This window comes from Chelonoidis abingdonii, chromosome 9 (genome assembly GCF_003597395.2).
Source record: "Chelonoidis abingdonii isolate Lonesome George chromosome 9, CheloAbing_2.0, whole genome shotgun sequence".
Taxonomy (NCBI): Eukaryota; Metazoa; Chordata; order Testudines; family Testudinidae; genus Chelonoidis; species Chelonoidis abingdonii.
This window is the reverse complement of record NC_133777.1, coordinates 6,902,785-6,920,000: the sequence shown is the minus strand read 5'-3', so window position 1 is coordinate 6,920,000 and position 17,216 is coordinate 6,902,785. Positions and strand designations below refer to the sequence as shown.

At 47.6% G+C, this 17,216-nt stretch overlaps 2 protein-coding genes across 8 annotated transcripts in view; both read left to right on the top strand.

The window, feature by feature from the left end:
* RAI1 (retinoic acid induced 1) overlaps positions 1–17,216 on the top strand; it is a 132,253-nt gene that overhangs the window by 70,532 nt on the left and 44,505 nt on the right. The window contains exon 1 of one of the 7 annotated variants that reach the window (XM_032762788.2): positions 4,408–4,461. The exons of 5 other annotated variants lie outside the window; for them this stretch is intronic. The gene's annotated coding sequence lies outside the window, so the exon portion shown is untranslated. Of the gene's footprint in view, positions 1–4,407; positions 4,462–10,763; positions 10,804–17,216 lie in introns of those variants that run through there. One more of the 7 variants, XM_075069163.1, reaches the window with a different exon arrangement.
* On the top strand, positions 16,538–17,200 carry LOC116814849 (eukaryotic translation initiation factor 3 subunit K). The gene has a single exon (XM_032762789.2). The coding sequence runs from the start codon at positions 16,622–16,624 to the stop codon at positions 17,081–17,083; it is 462 nt and encodes a 153-aa protein (XP_032618680.2). The 5' UTR covers positions 16,538–16,621; the 3' UTR covers positions 17,084–17,200.

Here is a 17,216-nt window from a genome sequence, read left to right as displayed (position 1 = left end):
GCACGAGGTGGTCAAAGTGTCTTTCCCCACATCCAGTTGGTAGCAGAGTCTCAAATAGAACCCAGGCGCCCTGACCCCCAGTTCCGTGCTCTGGCCATTGGGATCACTTTCCTGCCCAGTTTTACGCATAGGTTGTTTTTGGAACAAAATAATCATTAATTTTCTTTGTTGCCAAACAGCAAATGGATGGCTACATGAGGATTATATTTCTCTAGCCCTGTCATCCTTCATGTTTATATAGTAACCACTAGAACACGTTGGCTCATTATAGATTTTTAAGGGACTGTTCATTTTATTCCTTTCTGGTGTCTCTTGACACAGGCTAATGTTGATAGCGTCTTTGCATGTGGGATATTACATTTCCATGTACATACAGACAAATCTGTATCACGCACAGAATACTGTAAGGAGTAGGGTCAGCGCTGTGACCTTTATTATCTGGATGGAGACTTCTGGGCACCTCCAGTATTTTCCAGATTCACAGAAACATCTGTTTGTTTATCCTCTCCGAGGTGACAACCCTACCAGTGCGCTGATTGTTTCAGATAAAGAGGAAACCAGTCCAAGCAGCCTGCTCTGATAGCATTCACAGCATGGCCTGAACCATGCAGCCAAGCTACAGGACCAGCTCAGGACTCTTCAGGAAGGCGATGGATGACACACCCGTCAAACGATTTTTGAGAAAGATGAAGGGAACAAAGACGAGAAGGGTTTTAAAAATAATGGCTGCCTTAGTGACTGGATCGGGAGATTCGTCTCTGAGAGAAGTGCTGGACTCAGGCTTGGTGGAGCAGGGAATTCTGACCTTTCCCCTCAGGGATGAACATTTTTGACCACCAGGCCAGGCACTACAAATGCCCACTTGGGCAACGAAAAGTAGCAATCTTCGCTGTGTTCATGTGCTTGGCTAAAAAAAAAAACCAGTTCCTGGCATACAGGAGCCTCGATTAGAGGGCACTTCGCACTGTGTTTAGGCCTAAGGATGTTGGTCAGTGGCATCCTCGTTATGTGACAGCTGAGAGTTTCTTCTGTCAGAGCAAAGTGGGAAAGTAGGTGAATCAGCTAGTTTATAACTGCCTGAAGTAAGATGTCCGAGGGGCAGTGAGTGTCATGTCACAAGGTCTGTCTGGAGTAGGAAAGGAGGTTGGTTTTTAAAGACATGTTAGCAAACCCATGTGTAGACAGGGCAGGTTGTGTAAATACACATTAGAAGACATGGGTGACCTAGGTGCCCCTCCAAGTTGCCCAGTAGTAGCTAACACGTGTTCAAACACAACTTGTCCTGTCTACACTAGCATTTAAAATGTTAGTTTAAAGGTGTGAGCTAACATTTAAAAAAAGACCTCCTGTATTTTCCTAGTCTGCATATGGCCACTCTGTGTTCATCCTCTTAACTTTTATCATGGGTCCATGGAAACTTGGTATTTCTCACTGGCGCCTGATTCTTATTTACGCTAAGGTGCTATTAGTGTAAATGCGGAGGAGGCCTGTTGTTTCTAGGAGACATTCATCCAGCTCACAAAACCATCCCAGAGTTTGGCCCAGTACCTAGTCTGCTCCAGGCTTCCCAAAATCTAGAAGCGTGTGCGTGTGTGTGTGTGTGTGGTGCGTGTGTGTTGGGGTGGGTGCTAAGATCCATTAACAGAGCTGTGTAGGAGAAACCTGATTGCCATCTGCTTGTGCTCACTTTCAAGAGGTCTGCAGTTCCCTGAGGTTTTAAAAGAAGAGCAGGATTATATTAGAAGAAGGGAGCACACAGCTGAAGCACTAGGCCTATCCTCAGAACTCTTTCCTTACCAAGGGAGAGTAGATGATATTGTCCCATCTGGGATCAGAAATGGCAGAAGGCGTTTAGACCTGTGAATGCTCTTCCCATTAGGTTTTGCTGAGGCCCATTGGAGCCAATGGGAGTCCAGTCATTCACTTGAGTGGGCGCAGGATGAGGCCATAAGGGGCGCCCTGTCTTGAGGCCTGTAGAAGAGTAACGGCTGGGGATAAATGAAAACTGCCGTGGATTTTCCCCTGCACAGAGCAAGGCACCGTGTGTGTAGCCTTTAAATTAGAGCCTGTCAAACGCTGCCAGATCGTGAACATTCATTCAAATTCTGAAAAAATTAGTCTCGCTGTGCTTGTTTCCCCCACTATCAGCTCAATCCTGCAAGGTTCCGAGCACTCGGGCCCGGATCCAGCAAAGTGCTTAAGCTCATGTTTAACTCCAAGTGAGTGGTGCCACTGAGTTCAGTGCCACTGCTTGTGCTTAAACAGCACACACACGTCAGTGCTGCCAGCCTCAAGCATGCAGAAATGATGAGCCAGGCTTCCAAAATCATGAATTTGTCTTAAAAATCAGAAGCTTTAAAAAAAAAAAAAAAAAAAGACAACTTCAGGGTCCTTTTATTTGCCTTCTGGTTTTTGAGCCTTTGGGGTTCACATTTTCAAGCTTTAATTCCACAACCATGAGAGAGCTAAAAACTTACCTTTTGTTTGTTTTTTTGCATGTTCGATTGTTTTAAACGAAAGCCAAGATTCTGCCTTATCCACTGCACTTCTGGAGCTGGGGCTATCAGAGAACCATCAGGTATCACAAGACTTGTGATAAAATCACCAGAGCTGGCAGCAATGATAATTGCTTTGCTGGTTTGCGGCCAAATCGCTCAGCTCCGCACAGGATCGGGGACTTGTTTGTGAGCACTGATGCAGATGGTTTAGTTTGGGAAATGGTTGCTCTTCCTGGGTGAAATTCACCCCAGTACAGAGGCCCTACCTATTGTGAGGGCTTCCGAAGGACTTCAGTCGTGCCTGGTCTCTCTGCAGAGGAATGAGTTTCATCTCGTATGAATGCCCCATTCACATGAGCGAAGAAGAGTAGTCATTACTCACTGTTCGCCATTTGTTATTCTCCTGTTCTAAAAGTGTCGGTTGTCCTATTGGGAAGCAGAAACCATGCAACATGATCAAGGTGACCAATCGCATGCCATGAATAACAACTAGCAAACAGTTTGCAAACCATCCCATAGGCGGAAAATTGTTCATCCAAGCCATTTGGCAAATACAAACAATGAATGCATTTCTGGCAGTCAGGATCCTGTCACAAACAGGAAAACAGGGCTAAATTGTCAGAGAATTTATTCCCAGTACCTTAAACCCTCAAGCCCTTCTTTAGCATAAGCTTGTTTTTCTGAAAATGAGTATTAGTTTGGTCCCTCCCCACCTTGGGGATGGAGGGAAGAGAGCTAATGATCAGCCCCTGTTTTCCTCCAAAGTTTTTCATTTGAACCTCGAGCTTGCTTGCTTTTCTGGGGAGGGAAACAAGAACCCAACAGAAATACATATCTTTTCTATTTCCCCCCCTTTCTCATTTTCATTCTTACTTCCCAGATGGTTTCCAGGGGTTTAGCATTTTCAAAGCTTTCCGTAAATGCGTATGACAATAGGAAGTGTTGCCTCTTAGCCTGCGGCCAGCACAGTTTTAAATGAGGTCCCAGGTAGTCATGGTTACCTCTCCTCTTCAGTAAGAGATGACTTTTATTTCCTGCCTTTTGTGTTTGCACATCTCAGATATACGTTCTCCCAAACCATAATTGGTATTCGTAGATATATGGATGCAGACAGGTCGACAAATAAAGGGAAACGGGAGAGATGGAGGGAGATTGGGTGCCAGGTTTCTCCAAGTATTGGGGAGTCTCTAGATTGAAATCGTTTTCCTTCTCTTAAATGGGGAAACAGCTTTCTCCCTCCTCTCCAACTGTAGGTCTGATCCTGATCTCACTCACAAGACTAAATCAGGAATAACTCCCCTAGCGTCAACAGAGTGACTCTGCTGTCAAACCCAGTGCGAGTAAGATTGGAACCAGGTTCCTTGTCTTCCCTTCTCTTTTTCTCACTCCTTCTTGCTGTAATAATTAGCAGCCTGACAGGAAAGATCCTGAATCAGCTATTAAAACTGAGCTTTCCCCTTGGAGTATACATCGACATGCACACCCTGAAACAGCAGGCACTCAGCGAGCAGCGTGATTAGAGTGGTGCCAGAACCTAAACAGAACAGAATAGAAAGCAAGGATCTCCGCACAGCACCCATGAATACATGGGAGGTGATGGAATGAGCAAATAGCTGTTGGGGTTTTTTTTCCGAGAGAGAAGTTGTGTTGTTCTTGCTGTTGCTTTGTGCTCCTGTTTCTATTCTGAGGCTAGTGCCTTTTATTGGTTATTAAAGGAAACTGATAGCCCAGGCGTTTGAGAGTCACAGAACTCGCCTGTTTGCGCTCTCTCAGACGCAGACTGCGGTGCACTCTCAAAGACTGTGGATCTGGATCCTGCTTTCAGCCTGCTAGGTGAGCAAGGATGGTGCTAGAAATCCTACGCAGTGAGGTTCTGCTTCCCACACTGGGGGAGCGCGGGGGGGGCCTCAGCCCTGTCTAATTGCCTCCCCCAGCAGCAGTCCCAGATGGCCACGTCAGCTGTGTAAGTACAGAGCCACAATTTAACTCGGCTTAAACGCTAGAGATCAACCTTCTTTGCGAGGCTTCTTGAGAAGCGAGAAAGTGGCTTGTGACTTAGGGGCGGTGGAGGGGAGGCGGGGAGAGAGTGGTGGTGGGGAGATGATGTTTCTAATGAGGATCAGCGACGGGAGGAGGTGCTGTAACTTTGGAGCAGATAATAGTATTCATGTGAGTGTTCGCTATGATTTATATGCAGCCTTTGCATCTCCCCAATTTGCACAGTGCATGCTGTGTGTGATTGGAGATACGGTAGCTCAAACAGAAAATACTGGACAGTACGATGAGCAGCCTGCAGCAATCAACCAATCCCGGGTACCCTTTGAGTTGAATTTGAGGGTCTGGGTTCATTTGCTTTCCCCACAGCTGGTGCATATACATATCTCTAAATACGTTTCTCATCAGGACCAGGGAAATTACACCAGGTGGCTTTGTCCCTTTGGAAAAAAGGGCTGCAAAATTTATACTTGCAATGTGCACACTCTGGTGGGTGAGTGTGTGTGTGTGTGCGTGCGTGCGCATGACTGCTCAGGCAATGACTGATGAAAGATCATAGCCTCATTCTGCAGGATCATTGCATAGAATATGGGCAAAGCTTCTGCTCCCCAGGGGACAACTCTGCATGTATGTACTGGTGCTTTAGAGCAGAGGGGATTGTACAATAGCAGATTCCTGTGCACCTCTTTTTGAAAAACAAAAACAGAAAGGCTTGAGGATTCCTCCAGCTTCCTTGGGAAACTTAATTTTCTATGAAATAATATAGATGCCTTTAAAGCAAGTCGAGTTTCTCCGCAGTAGCTGATGCCTTTCTGACTGTATGACAGCCGGCTCAGAACAATTATTGCAGTGTAACAGTAGCAGCAGACATTATGGCTTTTCTCAGCCAGCACAAAATAATTTGCAAAACTAAGCAGACGTACTAAAGAAGCTTGCACTTGCTGGCTTAGATATACTTGGTATAGTGCCTCAGATTTGCAGATCACCATATTTGCCCATTGCCGCATATCAGTGAATTGGTTGCACCTGGTTTTCTATTTACATTCTTTTGCGAGGGCTGGGCGCAGTTACATGCTCAGTGGAGAGTGCCTAGAATTGCCAGCATATTAAAATCAGAACATAAAAATGGCCATGCTGGGTCAGACAAATGGTTCAGCTAGCCCAGTATCCTGTCTCTAACAGTGGCCAATGCCAGGTGACCCAGATGGAATGAACAGAACAGGGCAATTGTCAAGTGATCCATCCCCGGTCTTCCAGTCCCAGCTTCCGGCAGTCAGACTCTTTCTAACATGGGTTCCAGCTCTCCAGGTGTGCAGGCAGTAGGAGCTGATGAGGAAAAGTTGATTTCTTTTTTTAAAATGAGAAAAAATGCATCCTGCTCCTGAAGGATCTACTTACAAGTGTGAACAACTAAGGAGAAAAATAGCAAGTCAGATCCCCCATTAGTGTAAATCAGGATAGCTCCATTTACTCCAATAAAGCTACGCTGATCTATACCAGCTGAGGATCTGGCCCCCAGGATCTTGATTTGATTTAGCAACCAAGAGAAATTAAAAGTAAACTAGAGGCCAGATCCTGAAGCCCTTAGTCGGGCAAAACTGCCATATGATTGAACCCTGGAGTCCTCACTCAGGGTTCCTCATATTTACTCAGCACCTGATTTGCCTCTTGCATCGCGCACCCATGAAATTTCGTTGCCTTAATGGAATTACTTCTCATTTACCCCAGTATAAGAGGAGAATCAGACCCTCAGTCCTTACTCAGGCAAAATGCTTCCTGAAGTCACTGGTTAAAACTCTGCTGAAATCAGTGGAGTTACGCCTGATTTAAAGCAGGGTAACTGGGAGCGGTATTTGGCCCAAGAGGTGTCAAACACAACGGACACGCTTCCGACATCCATACTCACGTTGGAGTAGTGCCTTACTCACAAGAAGGCTTGTTGTTACTCATTGGGGCACTTGTGAGGAAGATGCTGCTTAGCAGGAACAAGGAGAATAGAATCAGGCTCTGAAATTTCATTTACATTTGGAACGTTGCATGCATGAAAGAAAGGAAAAAAGCCACTTGTCTGACCCAAATTGCCCAGTGGCCCTTTTGAAAGGACCAGTTGATAAGAGGGCAGCTGAAGTGAGAAGTTACATGCATCTTTGCTGTAAGCACTGAGATTAGGCCAGTTTTGAGTCAGTCCAAGGTTTTTTATGCCTTCCTTGGGTGAGAAAGGCAGGACGCAATCTGGTTTGGGTAACGTTAACAATCTGCGATCAGTATGCAAACTGTACAGCTGCTGCAACAGCTACTGATGGAGACTTCACTATATTAGCAGCATTAATTAAGTTACAAAAATTATGCATGTTATCAGTTATGAGACGACCTTTTATAAACTCAGTTATTAAGGCAATAAAGCATGACCTGCTGGTCCTAACCAGTTTAATGGCTGGCTAAGAGTGGGGTTTTTCACATAATACTTTTAGCAGGTCATTAGCTGAGCAATAGGACAACATGGAGAACCTAAGTGATGCGCTAGAACAGCAGCTGAGAAAAATTCACACTGTGTTCATTTGGGCGTGTGGGGGAGGGTGGATAATAACCTGCCCTTCTGGAGCTGTTTGTCAGGATAAACCAGGCAGAAGGAGAGAAATGGACTGTAAGGTTTTGGTCACGGGTTTGGTATTTGAACGCTTTGGGGGGGTTTCTTCATCTCCAGATTATTTGGGTTTGTTTCTGTCTCAAACACAAGCCCGGGAAAGCAGCAGGCTGGGCGAGCAGCTAATCTGCTCCCTTGTTTTCGCTGCCATGCATGACTTGCTTTGGTTTCGGTCCTGTTGTTGTTTTTGTCAGCCACACTGCCAGCCTGCGGGCACCTCAGAGAAGCAGAGGTGAGAGCGACGCAGGCTGATAGACGTTCCCTTTGGGGGCCGAGCCATTGCTCCAGACTTGGCAGTTAAAAAACCAAAGGAGTAGGAATTAATAAAAACTGTGTGTTAAAGAAGCATAGAAAGTACCCTAAAGGGTCATGGAAGATAAAATCAAAGGTATGAACTCAGGGGCTTAGGAACCTTGTTGTAGTCTTGTTGCAGGCATGGGGTTATCAGTGATTTACATGTGAAATTCCTGGATGGGTGGGACAGCTGGCAAAGGTCTCGGAGCTGCAGGCAGAGGTAAACGGGGGTGGTGCTTCGAGCCTGAGAGCATTCTTTAGTCACTGGCTCTCCCGCGATGGCTCACTTGAATCAGGACCATTCCTGCGTGCCCACATTTGCGGGCACTGGCCCGTTGCGAATACGCGACAGTGCCAGCCCCAGACCATTACAGGGGCGGCTCTTGCTCCCATTGACGCCAGCAGCAGCAGAATCAGTCCCGTAGACAAGCCGAGTGGGAAGAAAATAAATTCCCAGGCAGGGGAGTTCTTGGCTGTGTAGAGCCAGGGAACAGATAGTTGAGAGGGAGGGTGATGATGGATTTCCCCTACAAATAAATCACGGAGGGTTATTAATGCAAGCGCAAGCAGAAAACGAGCATGAGCCAGGGCTGTGTATGTGACAGGAGCTTTCCAAATCACCAGGTAAATAGCAAGAAACCAAAGCAGGGAGTTTGGTGTGTGTGTGAGAGAAAGGAGTGGGCCGAGGAGTGACAGATTCCCTGGCTCCTTGCCGGGAGCATCATGGATTGTGACAGAATCCACCCACAGAGGCAGAAGCTGGTTTTAGCGCATCCTTGCTACCTGATTCCAGGAGCCTCCCGGGTGTCAGCCTGCTGCATAGTTACAGCAGCTGACATGGGAGGGGCGGAGAGGGATGCTGCTGTGGAAAGGGGTGGCACAGAGCAGACGGCAGAGGCTTGCTTCAAAATGAGCAGCTTAAGATGACTTGATGAATATGCCAGTCCACGCTGCTTTGGGCACTGCCAGAGGGAAAGGAGTGGCTCATAGCTGGTGAGGTGAGGCAGGGGCAGGGGGATTTGGCAACCCATAGAAAGATGCATGGCTTGCCCTGAGATTACAGAATGGGAGGTGAGCTGGGACCTGCCTCCAGGGCTTGGAATCAAGAAGAAGAGGTGTGAGGTGGCTGTTTAGCTGATGTGCAGGGACCACATCTTCCTTTGCGTTTGTACCATGTGGGATATTATGTGGGATAATGGGCCTGAGTCATTGCTTGGGGAGCTACAGCACAGTCAGGAGCTGCACCAGGAAAAGCTTTGGCCGGGCACGTGCCATCACCCCTGAGATCTAGCTCACTCCTTTTGCAAGTCTTAGCCGGGGAGGGCGAAATGAGATTGCATTAGGGATAAACAGGAATGAGCCACACATGTAAACACTCCTAATTTCCAGCCCAGCTCTCCTGCCTCCTGACTTTCAAGGAGCCTCCGGGTTTCCCCCCCTGCTGCTCTGCTCTTAAGGCTGCTTCTGGGCAGGTGGAGCCAGCAGACTCTGTCCTCATCACCCATGGGCTCAGTGTGAGGAGACAGAGCCCAGTGCAAATTAACGGGGAGTCTCCCAACCCACTTCACAGCTTCAGGTGAGACAGCCCTGTCTGACCCTCCCTCACAGCCACACTGGAGGAAGGAGAAAGCATGGGTTGGGCCTCAGCCCTGCAGTTCTACAGGAGGAGAGATCAGAGGGGGTGCCACGTCCCACAGTAATCCCATGGGGAGACCCGTAGCAGCTCCACAAAGCGGCAGGCTGGCCCCTAGTTGTGCTAACCCACGGGGCCCAGCACCGGGGACAGATTCCGACATTGACGGCCCGACTCACTTTACCAATGGGATGGTTCCGTCAGCAGGTGGCCCTCTGCCTTTGTGCCCCTCCTGCCCGGACAGTGTTCTGCTGCCTCTCCGCTGCCAGGCCAGCCTTAGATCCCAGCACTTACTGCGAGGACTTCTTCTAAATGCCTCCGCCCCCTTTCCCCATGAGTGTGTGACGATGCTACTGGACTTAGCGGGCCCTGTCCTGGATGGCAGCAACCTGCTCCATTGATTTCCAGGGAAGCCTGCCAGGGTAGAGGGGTCACAACCACGCTGATATTCCTGGAAAATGTGCTCCCCTCCTCCCCCCAGGTTTATTTCCAAATAGGTTGCTTCTGCTCTTTGTAAAGAGACATGTCAGTCCTGAGTCTCCCGCTTTTATCAGGGAAAATCTGTTCGAGGCATCTCCATGGAGAACGGGCATAGGGCTGAGCGTCTGTGTTCTAATCCTGGCTCTGCTGCTCTCTCCCTCTAGGAACTGGAGCATGTTGCTGCACAGCTCTGCCTCAGTTTCCTCATCAGTAAACAGGGGGATACCTGTCTGGAGAGGGTTGGGAGCGCTAATTAGATAAAGTCTGTAGAACACTTTGAAAAGGCCCCTCCCTCTGTCTATGGAGGGTACTACAGGATACTCACCTCAGGACTCTGGATGGGAGAGTAATTCCCCTTCCATGGCCCGTTCCCCCTGTGATGTTCTGAGCTGCCAGCTCTAACTGTAGAGTAAGACCACTGCTTTGTAATAGAGGCCCTTTCTTCCCATGGGCTTGATTCTCAACAGCACCCCTGGGAGGCCAGCAGGCGTTATTCTCCTTCTACAGGATGGTAAACTGAGGCCCAGAGTCTAATGTCTTGCCCCTCTTCACACAGCAAGTCAGTGGACTTGCACCCTGGAGTCCCAGCTCCCGGCTTTAACCACTAGACCATGCTCCTTCCATACGGTGTAACCACATTTCCTAAACAATCTGGACTTTTTCCAGCCCTCACTGAGACGAACCCTGAAGTCCTTCCTCAGTCCCGGGTCACACAAAGCCCACGCTGAAGTGGAGGAGATTTTGATTCCCTGAGTAAGGGCCAACAAGATCTGGGCTCTTGTTTCCTCATCAGATAAATACGTTGCCCTTCCGTCCAGTACCCTAACTTGCCTATTTATCCCCCAAGATCAGTGGGGGCAGAGAGCAGGGATATGCCACCATTTAGTCAGACGCTTTGCTCCCCTAGCCAGTGCCCCCCATCACCCCACTGCAACCCCTTTCCCCATCCCTATTAGACATTTCTAAACACTGACCCTCTCGATAAACAAAGGAGAGGGGAAGGAAGGGTGGCTGGCATGTTAATGCACTCTTCTCCCCCCCACCCCCCCATCCCTCTGGGAAAGGCCTTTGCAGATATAAGCAAACCTTGATTAAAAGCTGCCTGACAGCCAACGGCAGCAGCAAGCAGCAGGCAAGGAAGCTCTTCAAGTCTAAAGGGAGCCGCTGCTGCCGCGGCTGCCTCCATTCTCAGATGTCCCTGATCCTTTAATCAATCACAGCCGAGGAAGAGAAGAGCAAACACGCATGCTGAGGCAGAGGTATGTACGTGCATTCATTCCAGCCGCCCTGCAAGCGCCGAGGCTAATGCATGTATTTGGATGGATAGGGAGAGGTTCCCATGGAAGGAGCAAGCATTTTATTTCTTGGGGGGAGAGGGCAGGGAGGCGGCGTATCAATCTTCTTCTCCATTCGGGAGAAGCCTCCCCTACCTGCAGTTTCCCAGTTAAAACCCCAGCGCTGATGCTTGCCCTACACCCACGGTAAGGCAGACACTATAACTGATGGGTTTTTTTTAAACACATGATGATAAGACGTTGCATGTCTCTAGCACCTCCCTTCAGTGAGTCTCGGTGTGCTTTAGAAACATGAAAACCATCCAGCAGGGCTGTATTATCTTTTCCATTTTACCAGTGGGGAAACTGAGGCACAGAGTGAGGGAGTGATGGGAACTAGCGTGCCAGAGTTCCTAACTCCCACCCCTGTGTCCACATCACACCTCCCAAATAGAAACAGCCGGACGTTGGTTTTTGGGAAGCATATTCTCTGCACTTTCTCTTCTATTCTCTAACCGCTCAGGCACCCCTGTATTTTGGGCTGACTTATCTTTATGGCCGAAGAGAGCAGGATGGTTCAACAGGGGAAAGGAAGCTGCCTTCCTCTAGGGGCGACCAGAACTAAACCTGGACTATAACATCATCTTTAGCACTTACGTGGGCTCTACATTTTCGGTGTGCACAGAGCTCTTAAATACCCACCGATGCTGTTAGGGAGCCAAATATCATTACCTTCCTGTTACACATGGGTAAACTGAGGCAGACTGAGTAAGCGACTTGCCCAAGACCACAGACAGGGTGCGTAGTAGAAGTGGGACAAGAACTGAGCAGTTCGTGACTGGTAGTTTTTCTTTTGCTTACACCACTGCCTCTGCATCGCTGGGTTGGCTCAGCAATTGCAAATCTTGTAATGCTAGGGACAGCCGCTTGTTGGGGCTTGGCTAAGAAGCCGCTCGGGCTCCTCTCATGATTCAGGATGTCACCTGGAATCTCTTGGTAGCACCGTCACCTACAACATTACAGAACAGAGCTGTTTATCTGTTCAAACAAGCAGCACGGGCAAGACTTCCATCGCCATCAGCAGGGCAAGATTTTCCCCCTCAAGTTATTCACTTTGACCTGACTCCACATTCCTAACCTTATAATTGCACGTAGAGAGAAAAGTACCTCGTGCTTCTGGAACTAATTGCTCATGGACATACCTAGTGTATCTGCCAGCCTTTTCCATCTTACATGGTTACATGGAGATGGGGAAGGAGGGAAGGAAAATGTGTGTAATTTCAATGCAATAGGTCAAAATTCCTCAGCTGTAACTCAGCCCATACCCAGGCAAAACCCCTACTGAAGTTGGTAGGAGTTTTGCTCAAGTAAGGGCAGCAGGAGTAGGCTTATAGCCTTTATGCAGTTTATTTTTGTTACTGCTTATTTTTTGTACCTTTCTATTAAAATATTTTAACAGTGCCCTGGGACTCAGTGCACCTATATTTGTATTATAGGGTGTCTAGGGCAGAGACACTGAGCTCGGTAACTTAGCATCACCAAATCTCCTGAATCAGAAAGGCTAATGAGGCACCCTCTGCAGACAGAGGTACCCTCAGGGACTAGAGAGAGCTATATATAGATACCTAAATACATACAGTTTACCGGAGCGCCATATGCTTAGGATCCGATGTGGGATCAAGTATCTTCAAGCCTGAGAGAGGGAGGGCGTGTGTTTGGTAACAGGCTGAACGCTCTCAACCTCTGCAGCAGTTTTACCTGCGTCTGGCATGATCTGATCCGTCACTGTTCCCTTTGTAATACCCTTGACAGCTGTACGTAGACAGTGCCTGCAAGAAAGGGCTGGAGGCTAGAAAAGAGGAAAGCTCGTTCTGTTTCTGGCTTGCAGAGCAGAGTGGAAGGCACCCAGGGGCAACACTCAGTCCTTTCCGTTTGTTCCTAAAGCTCAGGCACCAGCATTGCTGTGTAATAGCTGTGAGCTGGAAAAGACATGCTGAGTATTGACATGCAAAGGAGCAGAGCAAGCGGTTCCCTTTGCTTCAGCATTCCTAGCCAGCAAACACATATGTGACATGAATGCACATACAGTCACGTGTGTTACCATCTGTAAGAGCAAATCCTCTCTTCCTGCACCTTGACTGGCTAGATGCAAAGGGCCCAGTGTGGTTGGGATTATGGGTTTGACACACACATACTTCATGGAGTGGCAGTGGAACTGCTCTACGGCCCCTTCTGCGTAGCATCTACAGCCAGTGTTCTCTGTCAGAGAGCAGTGGCTTACAGCAGTGATCCATTGACCCCTTGGGGGGTTATGCCCCTAAAGACTTCAACACCTGTGTTTCTGTGGGGAAAGCTTTAGGCACTGAAGTCCTCATGGAGAGAAGGGCTTACAAAATAGCTCAGACTTATTGGCCACCCTGATTTCAGCCAGCCAAGAGGAACTGGCTGGGCTAGCCAAATGCTCTTCTTGGGCTGGTTTGCGCCTCTTGGGCTAGAGACCTCAGCTATAGTTAGCTAGTTTGTGCATGAGACCATGGGAGATACACTTGACTCCTCTTCCCACTTGGGAGAGAGTCAGCCAGTTAGTCCCCATCATGGGAAGTGCAGGACATTCAAAGGAACCAGCTGCCATGTGAGTTGGGCTTTTTGAGGGTTACCGCATGGTGGGTTTGTTGTGATGATGTAATGTTTGTAGCCCGATATCGTGTTTGGAGCGTTGGTGGAACTGTCCCTCTCAAGTTTGCTCATGAGATTTCAGTTGCACTTGGTGGAATTGCATGCCCTTACTGACAAAGCGTTATATTTCTAATTCTCCTTGGTACTTGGAAATACTTCTCCTGCAAAGACAGCAATCTGCCCACAGCACAGTGTATTCTCTGAAAGGTTCCCAAATACAGCATCGAACGTGGGGTCTGTTGTTCAGCTGGAAAACAAAACGAGAAGGAAAGAGAAGCTGGGAAGCTGAGACTTTGGGAGACATGGGAGAGTGGAAGCTTTGGAGAGGAGGCTACGGTAGTGAACTGCATGCAGCAGAGGTTAATATGCAACAACAGGTACAAAGCTAATGGTGGGATCCCGTGCTGGAAAGCTGGATTCTGAGACAGTGGAGGGGTGATACTTGAAGTGACTATAAAGAGAAGCCAGAAGATGTGCTATTAGTATGCAGTTGGATAATGGAGGGAAGAGGATAATGTAATATGTGAGCTCTGAATGTCAAGAAATTCTAAAATAAAAAAAAAAAACAGTCGCAGGATGACCAAAGAGGAAATGGAGTGGAGGTGAGATCTTTAATTGAATTCATGAGATTGGTGGGAACCAGACAAATAATAAAGTTGGTTTTGGTTCATCATTTGTGGTAGGAGGTTGCTTCCAGTTCCTACCCATACTGAAGCCCATTAGTAATGGATCTTTGTAGAATATTCTCCTCGTTAAGGCAAGATACTTTATCTGTCAAAGAAGTTTTATAAGGAAACTATACCTCGTAGAAGCTGTGTCTATGCAAATCCTGCTGTAGGCAGTATACCATCCTTAATTGAGACATCAGTGGGTACATATTCAGCTTGGTGCTCACAGGAATTCCAAATACCGCAATTAGATAAGAGTAACAGAGGGCTGGGGACATGCATATCATGTCATAGCTGAAAATGTGGGGCCGCTCTCTGAAAGGGCAAAAAGCAGCACCTAGAAATTGACACGGGGACGAGCACTTATCTCCAAATTCATAAACTGTAAATAAACTACAGGGCCAAATTTTCAGCCAGCTTCTGATTTTGCACAAGCAACTGATTGCATCCAGAAAACTGGGTGAGCACCTGTTTTGTGCATGCAGATTCTACATTTTCACCCACCAAGTGCTCCACTTCCCTTTATGAATGTCCCAAACAAATCCTTGAGTACTTCTGGAGGGGCAGCTGATTGTGCAGGTAAAATTGGATACAATGATGGAAAATTAGGCCCAAAGCTGGCTTATGTGAACCTGCTGCACATTCACCATCTTGCTGTTGGTGACCTCTGCAGATGTGGCACACCGTGGCAAAGACTGCAAGTCAGTTTTCACTTGGCTTTAATGTTGCTGTCAGTGATGACCGGTAATGTGGCTTTGCCAGTAAGTTGAATGCAAAAGTGTAAAGCCAACTTTGTGCCCTTGGATGCTCAAGGAGGCTCCCGTTAACTGCAGATGGATACGTGTTCGAATGAGTCACCAGGCATTTCCAGCTGACTCACAGCTGGTTGCAGTGCACCATCTAGGTGGAAATGTACCTGTCATGGCCTCATTTTCCGAGTGATGATCTCCTGCAGATGATGCTGTTGACCATCCCTGAGGATGACTTCAATGGGAGTAATACACCTGGTTCAGTCAAGGGTGGAACTTGGTCCTTTCAGTTGAAAATCCATCTCCTGTAGATAATGTAAGATCACAAGCTCTGGAGAAGCAGCCAAAGAAGTCACCAGGGTGTCTGTGAGAGCTTCATGCAACAGTGCATCCCACATCAGTATTCAGCCATGGCAGAACATGTATGGGCATGAGGTCCTCCTGCACTGCTAAGGCCTCATGGAAAACTGCAAACAATTCTGGTTTGTAGAACAATCCCACTTTGCCTTTGCATATGATAGCACCTGAAATCCAAGGCTCTCAATGTGCTTCACAAACATTAATGATGCCAGTCTCAACATGGAGGGGAAATATTATATGTCTTGTATAGTGGGAGAGATCGAGGCTCAGGCGAGTTAAGCGATTTGCCAACGGTCACTCGGGAAGTATGTAATAGAACCATGAGTATAACGTAGCTGTCTTGATTCTCAGCCACATCATTATTTCCCTTCATTTTGTATGTCACAGTTGGCAAATTCTGGTGCCACTGAACTTCAGGGAGCTTTGCCACTGCCTTCAGTTGGACCAGTCCTTGTATTACCTTCGCTCATTATTACTGGTAGGGCTGGTTGGAAAACAAAAAATGTCTCATAATTTGTTCCCCAGGTTTTATCAAAAGTTTTCTAAATTTCCTGCCTCGCTCTAATTACCAAGGAGATCTGTGCCAAAGCAGCAAGAGTGTGTCATTAGAGTTCCTCCGCTCCTGCTAATTATTCCCTTCCTGAAGCCATCCTGATCCTTCAAGGATTTAATATTTGTGGTCATATAAATGGTTTCACAGCAGCCAATTGCGATGTACCAGGATTTATAGCTCCAGGTGAGCAAGAAGCTCTGCAGACTATTAAAAACAAAGAGCCAAATGTTTCCCTGGTGTAACTTCACTTCAGTCAATCGACTAAGTGACACCAGGAATTAATTTGCCCCCAAGATTGAGCCTGAATATTAATCGGTGTGTTTGTTTTGTTTTGTTTTTTAAAAGGGGAAGAAAACTGAGAATATGTTTGATGCCAAATCCTTTACTCAGATTTTATTGAGTCCTTTCTCAGGCCAAACTGCCATTGACGTCAATGGCAATTAGCCTGAATGAGGACCAAGAAAAAACAGATGAAGACTGTGGGATTTAGCCCCAAAGGAGTTTTATCCTCAGTGAGAACTAAGGAAGGATTTCAGGAGTTCTCTCACTGATCTAAATGAGACTTTTGCCGAAGAAGGGAGACAGTAAAAATGAAGTAAAGATTTCAGCCTTTGACCTGTAATATGGACTTTGTATTGTCTCCGGGCCAGGGCTAGTTTTGCATCTCAGTTACACAGGTGTAAATCTGGAGTAACTATGTGGAGACACAGGCCAAGGAGAAAGCTTATGACCTGGAGGCCAACCTGGCCGTGCTCAAGCTGTACCAGTTCAATCCTGCTTTCTTCCAAACCACCATCATGGCTCAGATCCTGCTCAAAGCTCTGACCAACCTGCCGCACACAGACTTCACCCTCTGCAAGTGTATGATCGATCAGGCTCATCAAGAAGAGAGGCTGATCAGGCAGATCCTCTACCTGGGAGAGCTACTGGAGACCTGCCACTTCCAGACCTTCTGGCAAGCCCTGGATGAGAACATGGAGCTTCTGGATGGGATCACGGGGTTTGAAGACTCCGTTAGGAAGTTCATCTGCCACGTGGTGGGGATCACATACCAGCACATCGACCGGTGGCTGCTTGCTGAGGTGCTGGGTGACCTCTCAGACAACCAGCTGAAGGTCTGGATGAGCAAATATGGCTGGACAGAAACGGAGTCAGGCAAGATCTTCATCTGCAACCAGGAGGAGAGCATCAAACCCAAGAACATAGTGGAGAAGATCGACTTTGACAGTGTCTCCAGCATCATGGCTTCCTCCCAGTGATGGGGCCTCCATCCCCGCCTTCCTCGCGGCTCCACAAGAACTCGCTTGGGGGTTCTGTTGTTCGGTTCCTTTTTAACACCAGCGCAACCTTGGTCAATAAAAGCGCGTCGTCGACTCTGGGGAAAAAAAAAAA